The sequence below is a fragment of the Ahaetulla prasina genome, chromosome 4 (assembly GCF_028640845.1).
Source record: "Ahaetulla prasina isolate Xishuangbanna chromosome 4, ASM2864084v1, whole genome shotgun sequence".
Classification (NCBI taxonomy): domain Eukaryota; kingdom Metazoa; phylum Chordata; class Lepidosauria; order Squamata; family Colubridae; genus Ahaetulla; species Ahaetulla prasina.
In genome coordinates this window covers 116,685,062-116,704,753 of record NC_080542.1, presented here as the reverse complement: position 1 = coordinate 116,704,753, position 19,692 = coordinate 116,685,062, and the positions used below count along the sequence as shown (strand labels likewise).

The 19,692-nt window shown below is 34.2% G+C and overlaps 1 protein-coding gene across 8 annotated transcripts in view; it reads right to left on the bottom strand.

Moving 5' to 3' along the window:
* The window catches only part of CDK6 (cyclin dependent kinase 6), a 158,644-nt gene that overhangs the window by 38,083 nt on the left and 100,869 nt on the right, over positions 1-19,692 (bottom strand). For all 8 annotated transcript variants that reach the window (XR_009155072.1, XR_009155073.1, XM_058183026.1 and 5 more), the window contains one exon: positions 17,895-18,004. Coding sequence is in view for 6 of the 8 variants with exons in the window: in XM_058183026.1 (XP_058039009.1) it covers positions 17,895-18,004 (110 nt within the window). In the remaining 2 variants the exon portion in view is untranslated. The remainder of the gene's footprint in view (positions 1-17,894; positions 18,005-19,692) is intronic.

Genomic DNA, 19,692 nt, shown 5'->3' with positions numbered 1-19,692 from the left:
CCTGTTACAGCAGTGCAGTAAGATGCACAGACTTCCTAAAAGGCCAACCTGAGTTGAAGAAAGGATAGCTGTATCATCACCTTAAAAAGTACAGCCAGCTGTGTATTGTAGAGTGGGGGAAAGGCATGTGGAATGTGATGGCATTTTGCTTTGGTTAAAGTGGTAGCAACTGAATTCATATAAATATTGAGGATTCAGAATATAAAAAGGCTTCATTGGTTAGGGGGAAAAAAACAAGTTCAAGTAAATAAATTTGTTGATATCTTTTTCGGTTTGTCTGCTTTTCTGATTTTGTTCATCCAATTCTGCTTCCAGATTTTTATTTAAAAAATAAATAAAAGTGGCAAAATGGCTGCACAGTTTTGCATTTCTTTCCTGATTTATCCATATTTATAAACTATTTTGCCTAATCTATGTACAGTATTTTTTTCTCCCAAATAATGGTTCGATAGCTTTTTTTCCCCTTCAGATGGTAAAACTACTACCTATGGCAGTTCTTAAACTTAGCCACTAGTGGGCAGTGAGCAGAAACTGAAAAAAGTCTCCAAAATAGTTTATAGATGAATTAGAGCCAATACAAACATTTTCATTACACAAAAACAGTAATGAAAACTAAGTACCAGAAGAGATCAAAGACACTCCTAAATGGGCTATGCTTGGCCTACTGCCTAAAATGAACCATGAAGAAACAAGGTGACTTTCCCCTCTTCTGGAGTTTTCAAAATTCTACCCTTTTGGCATCTTAGCAGAAAAATCTCCAGAACTATCAAGCACCTCAGAAACTCTTCATTTGAAAAAGGAATAGGAGACCTCTGAAGTCTCCTTGAGCATACATCAACATCTGACACATTAATGTTCTGCTGCTTTTCTCGGGACAATTTACAAAGTTTAGTGGTAAAGATATTTAAAGGTAAAGATAACCTCTAAAGAAGTTACTTATTGCTCTATTAATAGAGTACCTCTTAAATGTCCCTTCTCATAATGAAAGAAAAATAACCTCAGGCTCCATATACCTCTTCTTGTGATCATACCACATTACTGCTCTGTTCCCTGCAAGTCTTCGCTACTAAAAGGTTCCCTCTTATAGAATAAGTAATTTTATATCATAATAAGTATTGTATATGTAGATACTCAGATGTTAACCTCATAATTCTGTACATATTCATTAATTCATCCTTTCTCAACAAGTCCTGCAGAATCCTACATTTGCTTTAAGATATTGTAATTGAAATTAATAATTTGCAGACTGGCAATGCTGGTGTCTACAATGGTGAGAATTACAATAGTTCACTTAAGTGAATTAGAATCGATGTTCACACTTACGAGCATTGCAGCATCCCCATGGTCACGTGATCAAAATTTGGATGCTTACCAGCTGCTTCATATTTATGACAGTTGCAGTGTCCCAGGGTCATGTGATCACAAGCAAAATCAATGGGAAAGCCAGATTCATTTAACAACCAGATTACTAATTTATCAACTGTAGTGATTCACTTAACAACTGTGGTAAGAAAGATTGTAAATTGGGGCAAAATTCACTTAACTGTCCCACTTAGGAGCAAAACATTTGGAATCACCTGTGATCGTAAATTGAGGACAACTATATTACAAGCTGCAATTCACTGCAAGCCCGTGGCTTTGTTGTTGTGTAAAGATTGTACAGGTTACAAGTGAATTATATTGTGAAGAGTTTGATTTTGTTACTATTTTAATGCAGAGATTCCCTGAGACTTGAATATTGTTTCAAGGATTCCTCCAGCGTAAACAGGTTGAACAAGACTGGCTTAACCGTTAACCACTCTGGCCATATTGCATTAAAGGAAAAACCAACCATATAGTCTTCCCCCGTAATCCTTCCAATTCTTTGGCTTTTGACAGGATTCTTCAACCTATGGAACACTGTTGTGGCCTCCAAAAAAGAAATACATTTGTTACAATGAATGTTCAAACTCCAAAACTATCTATGATCACATGTGCCTCTGGAGAATATTTGAAATTATGGATACCTCATGTCATAATACAGATCTGTATTTGGACACACAACAGATATATGAGCAGTTACTAGCCTTTTCTTGTGGTTGACCTAGTATCCCTATTTTGGACATCCACTCTAATATATTACCATGATAATTCAAAACATTTTTGATTTATGTTTGATTTTTTTCCCCTTTCCTATTTATAAATACCCATGTGAAAGAATTTATGACTAGAAGAGCTGCTGTTGGCTAATACTTGCGATATCGAGAAGAAAGAACACTAACAAAGAGATATGGATTCAAATGATGGCTTTATAATGTGCCATTGCCTATTTATTTAATTTCTATATATGGTGGTGTACATCCACTATTCACGTATGTATTTATACAGAATGTAAGAGCAAATATTTTTTTCATATGATGTCATGTATTTATTTACATGATTTAGAAACTATCTTTCAGCAAAGAGAGGGGAAAAACACTTTAAAAGTGGGGAATAATTAGTTCAAAGTTCACGTACTGTGAAGGTATCCAATTTAATCCTTCAACATTGTATTTTTCTAAGAGTTTTGATATTATGATGGGTAAGTGAGCATTCATCAACTAAGCAGTAGAAACATGATAGAAATGCCAGGATATAAATTGCTGCAGGTCAACAAAAAATTCAAGTGTTGGTGAAAATGGAAACAGGAAATAAAGAGTAAGTTTTTATAACATAAATCGTCAAGCCTGTTTGGGCACTCTAAAGAACAATGTTGTACAGAAAGAACTAACTTGAATATATATGCAATTTGACTCTTGTACAACAGGTTCTGGAAGTGATCATGGGAAGCTTGAATGGAGGCTTAACTGTTATTAGGGATCTTGGAGCCACAATAATTATATAAAAATAGATTTAATTAAAGATGATGAATGGTTGCACTTGGCTTGAGATCTTAGATAGCATTTCCTGAATACTCTAAATTCTTATCTTGACCACTACAACCATAGGCCTCAAACTAGCAACTTATGTAGGATGTTGCTTCCTACCAGGCACTAAAATGCTTGGCACTTGAAACCAAGCCACATAAAAAATCATGCATTTGGACTGAATGACGCTTTACCAGAGAATTTTTTTAGTCAAAGAAGCCAACAAAGTAGTTTAAAAAAAGAAATTACTAGAAGACTAGAAAGACTACTGTTCATGAGGAATGATGGGGGGATCAAAGGAAGCCTGATTCAGTCTTAGAATTAAGCCGGTACCCATAAAGAGTATGTACAACTAACAGAGTTGTTCTCAAGGTGTAGTTAAACCTAGGGATTATCAATGTTGCCTCATACTATGAAGATAAACTGTACGTTCCTGACTATTTGCCTAAGCTATGCATGACAAAAGCTGTATTAGATAAATTATCTATTTATTGGTATAAACAGTACAGCAAATACCGCAAGGAGTGCCCCTCTGGTATTCCCACCAGGTAATACAGTAGACCTTTTAGGTTTAGAATTTATCTATTTTATCTTTCAAGGGCTCAGATGTTTTAGTCAGGAAAGCATTTTCATTATCAGCAATTGTCTGGGAAAAGTTCTTTTATCTAATCAATAAAATAAATGTAACTCGATAAATTAATTGAAGAAGAAACCACATGAATAATATTATTTGTCTCTCCCATGATTGTTAAGGGTCTTACTCCTTCCTAATAGTCTTCTAAACCCCCAGTTTGACTTCTTTTTGAAAAAAAATCCTGAGTTCAAATGTCATAGAAATGTAAGCAAATACAAGGATCAAATACACATGTGAACTTCTCTGCAATAAATGGAACATGCAAGTATAACAGAGATTGTCTCACATTTGTTTGACTATCTCAAGAATATCATGTAGATTGTGTCAGAAAAATCTAAGAATGAAGACTGGATGTGTTCTCACAAAGCAGACTCTGTATCTTTATGTCAACCCTTCTGATTGGTAATGTACCTTGAAACAAGATAAGGAATCCATGAAGATTAGAGACAGATTTGCTAGGGTTCTGTTTTTATTCGAAGAAAATTTAAAAATATATATATAGAAAGAATGAGATTAAACACTCTGGCCTTTATCCAAAATAACTATTTACATGAATGATAAGAAATCATGTACAGTTGAAATTTGCTTTGTAGTTTTTAGGGCTGCCGCTTATTGCTATTGTTTATTGCCTATGCAATATGGGAAACTGAAAATAAAGTTCTGCTTGAATATGTGGTTCTTTACTTTGTGGAAATGATTCTTCCATATTACAACCACATCGGATATTTCATTCCTAGAGCACTGGGGCACTGCAACAAAAACAGCTTCTGTGGCATGTTTAAAGGCATGCAGCTTATAGTTACATCTCCATATATTTGTTAGATTTAGAGCCACCATATGAATCTGTTGTTTTAGCCTTAAAAAGTGTAACATTGTTAAACTCTTAATGTTTAAGTAGTATGTTTTATATTCAAAGGGCTCTGCCAAAAGAGAAAATGAGAAGTACATACAAATGTAATGCAAACATGTATGAAGGAAGGGGGCTGATAGAATTGTAGGAGCTGAAGTTCAATATATCTGGAGACCAGATAGCTTTTGAAAGACTGGATCTGAGTTATTTTTTTAAATCATTATTCCTTGCCCATATAGAGTAAAATGAAGAAATTAAACAAAATATTTTATTCCTCTGACCATAAAGGAGAAATAGGGAGCTTTCATTTGGCTTCTTCTACATTACATTCTTGCTTTTGTCTAGCTGATTGGATAAAGATCTCACTGGTGGAAATTAATTTGTTTTTCTTTTCCCTTATACTGCAATAACTAAGTGAAATTTGCTGACCAAATAATAATAAAGAAATAGAAGATGTCCCCAGTTCATATCAGGGGAACATATAACAGGGCATTAAAACAGAACTACAATTCATAGTATAATTGATTAAAATTATACTACCATTACAAGCATATTAAGATAATTTACTTAACATTGAAATGCCTTTTACTTAAAAACACCTATCATTTGTAGTTCCGATTTTGAGCAATAAGGTATATATTTGTTTTGGGCCTCTCCAACTGAAAATATTTCTATCTGACATTATGATGGGAAACTTTTGAATAGCAAATGTTTAATGCCAGTAGGTCAGTTTCTCATGGAATAAACTTTGCTTAACCAAACATACTCCTACTTGTATCAGCTTAAAGTCTTTGCATACATGAATGAAAGCATGAAGGAAGTTAACTCTTACCTACTTGAAGCTTTTATAAAAGCACTGCAAAGCAAATAAATCAATGGAAACAAAAGTATTTTACTTATTGTTCACTCAAACCATTATAGGTACTTTCCTGAGAAGAATACCAACATTTATATACTCTGTACACAAATGATATACAAATATAAACTTTATATTACCTTTATATACTCGGTATACAAAGGATCCTAAAACCCCAGATCTGCTATGAGATCTCAGGAATGGTGCTCAGAAAACATTAACTTGGATGCTTGGAGAGCTTTTTCCAGGTGAAAAAAAGGCAATAATGACTGAATGGATTGATGGTTCTGACTTTTATGCTCTGCAACAAGCCCAGAGCTGTACCATTTTCAAACTGAAAACATAAAAAGCAATGATAAAGGCAGCAGCTATTGAGGAGGTGGGACGTAACATACCCTAAACCTGGTCAAGTTTCTTTAATCTGAAAGTAAGAACAAATTATAACTTTAACAACTTAAAAAACTTAAGAAACATACAGCAAAAATGTATCTCACATCTAAGCAACCCATCAGAGCAGGGAGGCAGTGAATCTTATGGGTCCCATCCAGTAGTAGGTTCCACTTACCTTCGCTGCCAATTTGGAATCGGGAGCGTGTGTGCGCGCGCGCTAGCTTCACTTGTGCATGGCACTTCTGCACATGCACAACCTTCTGCGCATGCACAGAGCATCAGTGATAACATCTGGGTGGATGGGCGGAGCCTCCCGTCGCAATCACTACCAGTTCTCTCAAACCAGGGCAAACCGGTAGAAACCCACCACTGGTCCTATCTCCAAGGGAGATACACCTTGGTGGGACCCAGAAGAACGGCCTTCTCCGTGATGGCTCCCTCTTTCTGGAACATCATTCCCCCAGATATTAGAATGCCCTCACCCAATACTCTTTTGTAAGGTGCTGAAAACCTGGTTCTGGCAGTGGGCCTGGGGAACCCAGAGTGGGATGGAGCCCATTTATTCCTTCATTACCATCTTTTAGACATAATCTGTTAGACATAATCTGTTCATGGAAGCAGACATCATTACTGACAATGTTGATACTCAAGTATCAACACCATTTTTCCAAGATATTTTTTAATATATCCAGTGTTATATTTTTTGTGACATTTTGTGATCTGCTGTCGCTGAGCAGGGAGTGATTTTGTTGTATTGTAGTATATATTTTTATTTGATTCTTTTTGTTAGTTTTTATTGTTTTAAATATGGTTTTATATTCTGTAAGCTGCTTTGAGACGCTTTGAATGGTTTTATATTCTGTGAGTCACTTTGAGTGGTTTTATATTCTGTAAGCTGCTTTGAGCCGCTTTATATTCTGTAAGCTGCTTTGAGTCGCCAAGGGCGAATAGGTGGCAGTATAAATTCAATAAATAAATAAATAAATATACAATTTTGATCTAAGTAAGTAACCATTTGTCTGAAATGGTGTAGGGTTTCCTGCCTGGGCAGGGGGTTGGACTAGAAGACCTCCAAGGTCCCTCCCAACTCTGTTGTTGTTGTTGTTATATGTTACAAATGGATTAAGGATCCAAATAAATTTGGAATATTAACTTTTACTATAAGATTTTGGAATGAATAGAAAAAATAAACAGCTTCTCATGGGAAACAGATTTATTTTGGCCATTCTGGTTGATAAAATCATAACAAAGATAAGACAAGATAGTAAAAATGTATACTAGGATTAAAGATTTTAAGCAGAAAAAGGAAACCTTCACACGCTTGCTCCTGATGTCAGTTCATACTAGGTCTTACAAAATGTCACAAAAAATATAACACTGAATATATTAAAGAAGATCTTTGAAAAATGGTGTTGATATTTCAGTATCAACATTGTCAGTAATGATGTCTGCTTCCATGAACAGATTATGTCTAAAAGATGGTAATGAAGGAATGACAGATGTGGAACAAATTTTATTTGACAAGAAAGAAAAAGTTCTGAAACCACAACTACAAATGACAGGCCAAGAGAATGATTTGGAAAAAAAGATACTTTTTTAGATATATAAAAGAAACTACCTGAAGTCTTAAAAATCAAAAGGGGATTGTCAATGATAAACCAAGAGAATGGACTGGAAAATCTTTTCTTATTGGATCTACAAAAAAGGTTTGTTAAAGACCTTGTTAAATCTGCGTGAAGAATTTTAGAGAAATCAAATCTTATGACAATATTTTATTAAAACTAAATGTTAGAAGTAGAAGAAAGGAATATACAACTGGTTGATTTGATTAAGGTTAAAATAAGATATTTTGTTTTTTGCAACGTTCTGGTAAACCCTTTATAGACTTTTTGCTATTGATTGAAAAGTTGATGTATTAGGATTTGCTTGTAGATAAAGGATGGGATACGGGATGAACAGATATGCATTTAACTTTACAGAGGTGAGGAATTATTTAATTTGTTCATATTTATTGAGATGAAGTTTGGAAGTAACTTCTATATATAAAAGTATTAGCTGGGGAATTTTGAAAGTTAAAATCCACGCATCTGAAAGTTGCCATGATGAGAAACATTCTTCTACTGCCAGTGTTATATCAAAGAAACAGCTAATTTACAGTAACATGTTTCTTGAACTTTTAAAATTAGGTTAAAAATAGTAAATTTTATTTCAATGGAATGTCAAACAAAATGCTTAGAAAACATATATTATCTAAATAGTGATATCTGTAACAAAAGTGTTTAATAATAATAAAAAGATTTTCAAAAATAGACTGGACAATCATTTGACTGGGATAGTGTAAGACTCCTGCCTTGGACAGGGGCTGGATTAAAAGATCACCAAGGTTTTTCCAGCCCTATGATTCTAGGGGGGGGGGGGAAGGCAGCAGTGATGGCTTGGAAAATAAATCTATTTCTCCAATTGTCTAAAATTCATCAGACCCATACTGTGTTCTCCATCTTTTCCTTTGAGAAAATCTGGCACAAGATATTCGTTCAAAACAAGATGGCGAAGAACTTCAGGATTGTTTTATGACTTTTCCTTTGGTTGGACTCCAATGCTGTCAGTATCCTGCTGGCCCATCCTTTTAAAAGATTTCTATTGATTTTCTGCTTCCCAGCCTGCATATAAACCTGATTTTAAAAAACAAACAAACACCCCCTGAATGTATTTTTAAATGCTTTGATGGAAACAGACAGCACTGCCAAAACAAAATTATAAAATTGAAGGAAACAGAAGTACATAAAGATATGTTCTATATATCCAGTACAAAAAATTCCATTGACAGGAGTAAAAACCATGTACATTTTATATGAATGCAACTTAGAAAGGTTTAATGTAAAACACATTCAGAAATATTTCCAGGTTATATAAAATAGTCTTATCTCAAAATAGGATTTCTACCTGAAATGTGAAAACATGAAGGGACGTTTTGATTAATTGTTAGTGCACAGTTAAAAGAAGATTTCTTATTAATTCTAACTATGGAATATTAAAAGATAATTTGGAAATTATATACTTCTCTTTAAGCATGTAATTGTAATTTTAACTTGTATAATTTAAATTCAGATAATCTCTGCAAACAGTATAGAAATGGAAAATATACAAGCACATATCAGTTACAGGTAGTCTTCAGTTTATAGCCAAAATTTATAGCCAAAATTTCCATTACTATGTAAGGCAGTTGTTAAATGAGTTTTGCCCCATTTTATAACCTTTTCTGCCATAGTTGTTAAGCGAATCACTGCAGTTATTAAGTGAATCATATAGACATTAAGTGAACCTGGCTTTTTCCATTGACTTTGCTTTTCAAAAGCTGATGGGAAGATTATAAACAGTGATTACGTGACCTTGGGACACTTAAACTATCATAAATACATGCCAGTTGCCAAATGCCAAAATTGAGATCACATGATCATGGGCATGCTGCAATGGACATAAGTAGGAATACAGGTCATTACCCCATATGTAAATGACAGTTTTTCTTTCCATTTAACCTCAGAGAGTGCTCTTTTTCAAAACACCTGAAGAGAATCAATCAGTCTTTTAAATGTCTTCTCAAAATCAATTTTAGTTGAATGCTGTGTAAGAGGCACTTCCAGTTTATATTATTAAAATTGATTAAAATTAATTGTTTAGTTTAGTACTGATGAAACCTAAATTGGAGTAATTAAACAACATTAAACAAACAGACGTAAATATAAATGAATATAAATCGGTAGACAAGAATAATGAATACTATATGTGTGTATAGTTGCGTTGATGTAACATTATTATACTACCATCGAGAAGTAAATATATATGATAGAATAGGTAAAGGTAAAGGTTCCCCTCGCACATATGTGCTAGTCGCTGCCGACTCTAGGGGGTGGTGCTAATCTCTGTTTCAAAGCTGAAGAGCCAGCGCTGTCCGAAGACGTCTCCGTAGTCATGTGGCTGGCATGACTCAACGCCAAAGGCGCACGGAACACTGTTACCTTCCCACCAAAGGTGGTCCCTATTTTTTCTACTTGCATTTTTTTAAATGTGCTTTCGAAACTGCTAGGTTGGCAGAAGCTGGGACAAGTAATGGGAGCTCACCCTGTTACACGGCAGCACTAGGAATTCGAACTGCTGAGCTGCTGACCTTTCGATCGACAAGCTCAACATCCTAGCCCCTGAGCCACCACTTCCCTCCTATGATAGAATAGAGAACCACAAAAGCAAAATACATATGCCAATACAGAAAGCTGTAATATGACCTTAGGTGGTATGTATTGTTTGCTGTGTTTTGTCTTGTTTGTCTTTTTTTATGTTGTTTTTAAAAATTGTTTAATAAAACAATATAACTGTTTAATAAAAATTGTTTTTTAAAAATTGATCATCTTAATCCTCTGCCTCAAGATTGACTTCTGAATACCCTAAACTTGCATAGCATCCATTTTATTATACATCAAAATATCATGGGCATCATCAGCCAAGGTGCTCTCCTGCCCACTCCTTGCCATCAATAGAGTATCTCATTTCTGTCACTTCTTCATGTATATACTCCTTCATTCATCCTAATGAAGATTACACAAGGCATCTTCTCCTCCAAATACAGCCATCAAAATAAAATATTCATTTGCCAGAACAAAGTTCTTAGCTTAGCACCTTGTTATAGCTGATGCATCTAACACTCAGCCTGGCTTAACAGCCCTATTACATTATGTGAGTGATCAAGGGATAGCTGCCTGCTAAGCTGGCATTCCCCTTCCTCTCTTTGTTAGGCACTAAATAACAGTTTTTGGTTTATGGTTGACCAACGGTTTCCTTTGCCCATCATATCTACAATTGTGACAATGTCTGGCATGATTGGAAGCTTGAAGGAAAACCACAACAGAATGGCATGCCATTCACTTCCACACCCCTCTCCAACCACAGACAGATACAGTTACTGGGTTTGACTAACGGTTATCAATCAGCTGAACTGTAAGCCCTTGGGAAGATAACCAGTCAGAAAAACAGAAGGAAGAAGCAAGTTAATATGAACCATTAAAGAATGTATATAATGAAATGAGCTTGTTAGCCTCCTAGAGCTTTTTAAGTGTTTTTCTATTTAATTATTTTCAGCTTTGTTTGTCACCCAGGGAAGCTCCATTCATTTTTATTCTTTATGATACAGTAATATTTCCCCAACCAGGTGTGAAATAAGTAACACATAATGTGAACATGTGTCTTTAATAGTCTACATTCATTTTTAGAAATCTATCTGAAGTATTAAACTAACAAATAACAAAGGTGTTGCGAGGAAACATAGATAATATTGCCTGCAGAAAAATTGTAATATATTTTACAATAACCAAATTCTTGTTAATGTTACTTTTTATGTCAATGTTACTTGAACATATTTTTAAATTGGGGTTTTAAATTGGGGTTTTAAATGAGGTTTTTAATCGTGTTTAAAATTTTTAGGCCATTTATCGAATTAGTTTTTTACACTGTTTTTAATCTGTATTATATGTATTTTGATGGCTGTATTTGGAGGAGAAGATGCCTTGTGATTAAAAAAGGGAGAAGGGCGCTATACAAATATAATAAATAAATAAATAAATGAAATAAGAATGCAATATTAAAATGATAAAGGAAAAAAGGAAAAGGAAAGAAAAACAGTAAAATTTGCAATTATAACAGTCTCTTAAAAATGGTTATATAGGGAAATAGAGGTGGCTTCAAACAAATAGATGAGTAAAGTCTCTGTGAGATTATTTATTTTAAGAGGGTTGATTCTAGCCATATGACAAGATTATTGTTTACTATCTACTGGTTCCATATTTCCTAACATAGTGAGTTACAATCCAACATGTGGTATGTAAAAATACCTGCATTAAAAAGACAAAAATGTGCCATCTCCATCCCATTATGGAATGATGAAATCATCATGTAAGACTTTTCCTGAAGCTAGGTTCTTTTTTGTCCTAGTAGGTTTTTTGCTTTAGACTCCAAATCAAATCAGCTCAGGCTTAACATATAAATTCTATGTAATAAAGCATTAAAGATAAGGATTTCTAATATTCTAATATAAGAATATATGGTCCTAGTTCGTCTGTATTTTTTAATGAAAACTTACATATAATAAAAGTAGATATAATTGGGTAATAGAAATAATTGGGTATCCACTCTTTTTTATATTAATTTAAAATCAATTGTGGGAATTTTAATGTTTTAAATCAGTGTAAATATATACATGGCTATGTATCCCTTTTGTTACTTCCAATCCAAGCACATCTGCAGCTATGTTGAACTTTGCCCTATTAATTTCTAAATATTTTATATGAAGAGATTGTCTTCTTCTCATCCTATTAGAAAACATCTAGATAGAACTTTATCTTCCCTTTAAGCCCTTCTGTCTTATGGGTATCGAAATATATTAGAAACTGATGAGCTAATCCTAAACAAGGTTTTAATTCATCCCTAGACAGGTGGCCAGTCTATTAGATTATCTTTTTTCATTCTGATTCCAAGTTCTGAATTTCTACCATAAGTCTGAATAAATGCAGGCCTCTAATTTAACACAACAACCTCTCTATGTAATAGGATAACAATGACAGCTTGAATCATATTTGATTGCCAGACAAAAAGGCAGCAAGGCATACTAATGTGCAGAAAAGCAATATTTTTGGCAAAGTCTTAAGACTTTGCCCCAGGGTGCACAAACAGAGCAGGAAAAGAAACTTTTAGGTTCAGAAATGTAATATGAATGTGAAAGAAAATCAGCATTCAGTATATTTTGTGGGGAAAACTTTTTGCCCATATTTGAGACTGATTTTTTTTTTGTTTACATAATATGATCATCCAATTTCTGAATTAGTCAATTTTGAGGGCGAGCATCAAAGGCAAAACTTTTCAAAGGCATTTCATCTGTCAATAAATCTGAGGGCACCTTAAACCCAAATCTGGTTCTCCCCGGTTTGATGTTACCATCTCTGTATATTCAAAATGGTGAATTGTCCGTAAGAGAAGCTTAGAGGATCTTCTTTATCTCTTTCTCTTATTTGTTGTCAGCAAAAGTGCCTGAAGTCTGATGATATTATAAGTGAGTCTTGGGTGTCAGGGCTACATTCAAGCCATTCCCTTTTTCACAGAGGACAAAATCTCCTTCAAGCTCCACTCAACTACTGTAGAGATTTCCCCTCTTTATACTCTAGCAGTCACCACTGCAGTACCTGTAAAGACTTTGTGCCTCCTGCCATTCCTTTATTCTTCCCATCTGCTAATTTTCTGCACTAGAATAGAATAGAATAGATTTGTCACAAATCCAAACCCTGACAAGTAACAAAATTAGCTAGCCAAGATTTAAAGAAACAAAACCAGCCATATTGCAATTTCAGCCATCAGATCTTGAATTGTGAACGGTTGACCTATGCCTTAGAATTCTGTGTGAAAATACCCAAAAAATTGTACTGGCTCAGAACCTAGGAATTTAGAAACTAAAGAAAATATCTAGAATAGCAAATAATTGATAGGTACAGATCCTTAATGCTCATTGAGGCCTAGTTTTAAGTTTTAAGCATTGAAACATTTGAAACAGGTAGGAGAAGACATTTAGAATAGGATTCTGCCAAAAATATCAACTGATTGTTTAATGGACATAATGTCAACAGAATCAGTACTTAGTCAACACACTGAAATTATTTTCTCAACTACCAATTCGGAATCTGGTTTGACAATGTTCCACTATTCACTGATTCTGAACCTTTTCCTTCTAATCTTGATACATATTAAGATTCCCTTTGCTTAATTCCCATTTTTCCTCCTAGACTTTCCTTTTGGGAACAGACTGTTTGAGATTTATTAATATTCTCCATCTGTCAAAATGTTTGCTGAAATCCAAGTAAACTATGCATATATTATTCTGAAAATCTACTCTGCTAGCAACTTGATCAAAGGAGATATAGTATCTTACAGTAGTATCAGACAACATAAAAATGCAACATAACCCAAGTGATAAAACATCCTGTGATAATGTCACATTACATGTTCAGTTTGCTAACAACAAACTTGTGTGGGCTCCTGCTAACTGTAGCATTCCTATCCAGATATTTACAAATATGTTACTTGAATGTGTTTGAAGACCTTGTCCAACACAGAGGTCAAGCTGACTGGACTGCAGTTTCTGAAGTTCCGCATTTTCTCCCTTTTGAAGATGGTAATGACATTTGTCTTCCTCCAATATGTAAGAATTGGAATCTAGAATCTTACAAATCCTGAATTCTCAGAAATTACTCAGAGTTGTGCTGCAATAACCTCTATTAGTTCTTTCAATAGCCTGAGATATTATCTATCTAGACCTGGAGACAATTCTCTTATCCTCTTATCTCTCCTAAACTGCAAGTCCCTCTTCCTCCAGTAGCACAACCATGATTAGCTAAAAATCCAATTCTATTCTAAAGACAAAACAATATTAGAGTAAGCTGTCATGAAGATTAAACTAAACTAAAAATTCCAAATAAAAATATTTAACGCATATCATTTTGCTCTCAAAGCAATATAGCAAATAGTTATAGAATAACAATGGAGCCATGGTGGTGCAATGGTTAAGAGTGCAGTACTGCAAGCTACTTATGTTGATCACCAGCTGCCAGGAGTTTGGCAGATCAAATCTCACCAGGCTCAAGGCTGACTCAGCCTTCCATCCTTTTGAGAATAGAATAGAATAGAATAGAATAGAATTTTATTGGCCAAGTGTGATTGGACACACAAGGAATTTGTCTTGGTGCATATGCTCTCAGTGTACATAAAAGAAAAGATACGTTCATCAAGGTACAACATTTACAACACAATTGATGATCAATATATCAATATAAATCATAAGGATTGCCAGCAACAAGTTATAGTCATACAGTCATAAGTGGAAAGAGATTGGTGATGGGAACTATGAAACGATTAATAGTAGTGCAGATTCAGTAAATAGTCTGACAGTGTTGAGGGAATTATTTGTTTAGCAGAGTGATGGCCTTCGGGAAAAAACTGTTCTTGTGTCTAGTTGTTCTGGTGTGCAGTGCTCTATAGAGTCGTTTTGAGGGTAGAAGTTGAAACAGTTTATGTCCAGGATGCAAATATTTTCACGGCCCTCTTCTTGATTCGTGCAGTATACAGGTCCTCAATGGAAGGCAGGTTGGTAGCAATTATTTTTTCTGCAGTTCTAATTATCCTCTGAAGTCTGTGTTTTTCTTGTTGGGTTGCAGAACCGAACCAGACAGTTATAGAGGTGCAAATGACAGACTCAATAATTCCTCTGTAGAATTGGATCAGCAGCTCCTTGGGCAGTTTGAGCTTACTGAGTTGGCGCAGAAAGAACATTCTTTGTTGTCCTTTTTTAATGATGTTTTTGATGTTAGCTGTCCATTTGAGATCTTGCGATATGATAGAACCCAGAAATTTGAAGGTTTCTACTGTTGATACTGTGTTGTCAAGTATTGTGAGAGGTGGAAGTATGGAAGGGTTTTTCCTAAAGTCTACCACCATTTCTACGGTTTTGAGTGTGTTCAGTTCCAGATTGTTTTGGTTGCACCACAAGGCTAGTCGTTCGACCTCTCGTCTATATGCGGATTCGTCATTGTCTCGAATGAGACCAATCACTGTTGTGTCATCTGCGAACTTCAGTAGCTTAACAAATGGATCATTGGAGATGCAGTCATTGGTATAGAGAGAGAAGAGAAGTGGGGAGAGCACACAGCCTTGGGGGGCCCCTGTGCTAATTGTACAGGTATTTGATGTGATCTTGCTTAGCTTCACCTGCTGCTTCCTGTTTGTTAGGAAGCTTGTGATCCACTTACAAGTCTGTTCCGGTACCTGTAGCTGGTTTAGCTTAGTTAGAAGAATGTCTGGAATGATGGTATTGAATGCTGAACTAAAGTCTACAAAAAGGACCCTTGCATAGGTCTTTGGAGACTCAAGATGCTGTAGGATGTAGTGCAGAGCCATATTAACAGCATCATCTGTTGATCTATTTGCTTGCTCGATATGCAAATTGCAAGGGGTCTAAGAGCGGATTCGTGATGGTTTTCAGGTAGGAAAGCACTAGCCTTTCAAAGGTTTTCATGACTACAGATGTTAGAGCAACTGGTCTGTAGTCATTCAGTTCCTTGATGGTGGGCTTCTTCGGCACTGGGATGATGGTAGAGCGTTTGAAGCAAGAAGGAACATAGCACATCATTGAGGTGGGTAAAATGAGGACCAGATTGTTGGGGGCGATATGCTGACTCTGCAAATCGCTTAGAGAGGGCTATAACGCACTGTGAAGCAGTATATAAGTCTAAGTGCTATTGCTATTGTATGGAAATAGTTGGTAATCATTTATATTTGTATTATTTCAACTGCTTCCAATTAGCCTATCAAATTTAGTGTTTCATAAATTTAGGATTTGTGTATTTCAGAAAATTCATTCAATTATAACATCATAGACCAATATTTTAATTTTAATATTTGGAAATAAAATTGTTTTTAAATTAAATTAAATTGTTTATAAATTAAAATGCTTAAGTAACGATGTAATATACTAATCTTATTATGTAAAAGAAATCACCGCCCTGAGTCCTTCGGGAGAAGGGTGGTATAAAAATCGAATAAAATAAAATAATATAAAATAAATCCACCATGGATTTCAATAGGAAACAATTTGAGAATCCCATACTATGAACTCAAAAATATGTCTCTCCAAGATAATACATTTCAGAAATCATATCCAAAAGCCTTATTATGAATATTTCAATAAACTGGGTTTATAAATATCAACAGAAAAATTAATCAAGAAGGTTACAATTATTTATTAACTTTCAAATTGGAGGAAGAACAAGTAAAAGAAACTATGACATTTGGGCTAAGAATTTTGGCTATACAATAGATTTGGACAGGTGGCAGAAATTCTGAAATAGAAATCATAAACTCACAATGTCAACAGCATATAAAGAAAATCTCTAAAAAATGTTTTATAGTTGGCATTATTCACCTGCTAGATTAGCAAATAGGTATAAAAATAAATCTGTTAAATGTTGGAAATGCAACCAAATACCAGGCTCATATGTGGTGGACATATCCCAAAGAAAAAAAAATACTGGAAGAAAATACACATATGGCTGGAAACTATGACTTGAAAGCTGAGACATTTCTGTTGGGCATGCTTCCAGGAAACTATAATAAGGCTAACGCATTACATATTCTGACAGCAGCCAGGATTGTATATGCACAATACTGGAAAAATCTAGGAACCCCTACAGATGATAATATAATCAAAAAAATTTTTGGAATGTGCAAAAATGGATAGGTTAACTCTAAATATCAAAGGAAAAGGAATATTTTATAACTATTTTACAAATGGTTAATTAACAGCTATTGAGGTTACAGAATTGGATTTACATGAAATATGGACTACATGAGAAAGAAAAACTGACAAGTAAATATTTTGATAATTATATAATCGATACTATAATGGAAGATAGTATACTTTTCAATAAAGATTGATATTATTGCGTATATGTTTATATGTATATGATTATAATGATGTTTATATATTAACACCTTGGACATCTAGAAAACACACCATTCAAAATAGAAATTGAATATGTGATACAAAACAATAAAAAAGTTTTATACAAATATCAACAGAAGCACTGTTTGGAACATAAAGAAAAATTAAAACAACTTCGTGAGACTCAATTTCAGATCTGATGGATTTCTAGTGATCCTCTCAATGTTACAAAGGAATGGATGAAAACAGAGGATAGCAGAGAGCAAGAGGAAATAGGTACTGCAGGTAGCCAATATTTCTTTAGCTTATTGTTAAAGCTTCTGACAATTTCAATATTTTGGAATAATAACTGATTATTATTTTGGAACATCTTTCCTATGGACTTCCCATGGCTTCTACTTTACAATTGTTCAATGCCAAGTTCGAACATTTTTATTTTCCAAACTTCCCCAAGGTGCATACATTTCAGCCTGCCTTGATATTTTTACTTGCTGTTGCATCTAGAATCTCTGAACTATATTGTTTTAAATAATATGTTACTACTATATTATTATATCATCCTAAAATCTGATCTAATGAAGACATTCTTAAGTCAATCAATCAATCAATCAATCAATCAATCAATATATTAAGCAAAATAACAGTTCATATAATGCTAGTATTATGTTATAATATAGATTACATAGTATAGATATACTATAAATGAAGCTATTTTTTTCCTCCATATATAAAGGATTTAAATTAGTGCTTACTTGCGACGGAACATTTCTGCAAATATGCAACCTACACTCCAAAGATCAACTGGTGTTGCATAACTGGATTGAAGCAGAACTTCAGGAGCTCTATACCACAAAGTAACAACCTGCAAAATAAAAGGTAAACTATTAGGAATATTGTTTAATTAAAGATATTCCAAAGAAGCAGGAAAATATCTTTGTTTTTCTAACATATCTTCCTGTATTTCTAAATTGCAAGTTTTGAAGGAAGATCTTTGTGGAAAGTATCCATATATTAATTATATTATTGATCAATTCTTGGGGTTTTTAAATATTTCATTCTATACTACAAGTAAAAAGGAAACATTTTACTACTCAAGATGAGCAAATATCCTTCTATTGAGTTATAAATGAAAAACTTTAGTTGTTGCCAGGTAAAGGATTTAAAGGCTAATAAATAAAAATTATTGGACTGCAATTGTTCTATTTCATATTCCTTCATGTATTTTTTACATTAGGAAATAGAGGAAATAGTAAAATTTAATGTTAAAGGACTGCACAATAAACCTTTGATCTGGAAGCGCCACAGGAAATACAGTCTGCAACAGATTTTCTGTGATGCACAAATAGATAAAAGTTTGAAGAAGTTACAAATGAGAAGGAAAAAATATAATTGCAGCCTTAAAACTTATACTATTGAATTTAGATTTTTTTTTTTGAAGATGTTACTTTTAATTACAGCAATAGTATCAATGTCCTAGAAATTTTTTTTCTCAATTTAGAGTTTATCTGAAATTAGATTAAACATGCAAAACATATACAAAGTAGACATTATGAAGTAATAATTATGGGAAATGCAAGGGTATTATTTAGACAAATGGTTAGGTTGCCTTAAAAACTTTTAGCATGTTAATCTCATCATACCTGTTTTAGAAATAGTCAGTAATTTTAAGACAGAAGAAAACAGATGCTTGTAAATGTATTCATGTGAGGAACTGCAGACCGTTACTGAAACATGAACAGTATAATTTACTGTAGCTAAACATGAATAAATTTAGCTTTTGTCAGTCATGTGTTTCAAATGATGAAGAAGAGGAAATAGGAAAATGGAGTTTATTTAAAATGAATAACAAGCAGGTTTTAAGCCTCTGCTGAACAACAGTCTTCTTAAGAACACTCTTAAACAGAGAAGGCACTTCCATACAGGTTTGGAAGTGCCTTCAATTTACAACGATTTGTTTGGCAACGATCAGAAGTTACAATGGCACTCAAAAGGTATTTCTGAGGAAGGACAAAATGGCTGTCAAGCAAGGGTTTTTTCAGTGCTGCTATGCAAAAAGAGAAAAAGCTATGTTCTGATTTTAAACAAACTAACACAGAATGAGAAATAGGTTGACTTGGTTCCCCAAGCCAGCTGAAGTCATGTGATTTTGAACAGTTTCTGAACAATACAAGCTCACAACATGTCTGAGATTGCATTCCATAGAATTATTGCACAGAAAGCCCCAAAACTTCACAGTTTTCAGTCACTGTTTTCTTCATTCCCCATGTAAAGATTTAGGACCATTGCATTTACAGTTACAGTTGCTCGGAATAATCGAAATCTCAAAAGAAAGGAGTGAATGCAACAAATAAACAGGAGAGAAAATGATTTCTGAAGTGCCTAAATCTAACAACAACAACAACAACAACAACAACAACAACAACAACAACAACAACAGAGTTGGAAGGGACCTTGGAGGCCTTCTAGTCCAACCCCCTGCCCAGGCAAGAAACCCTACACCATCTCAGACAGATGGTTATCCTACATTTTCTTAAAAATTTCCAGTGTTGG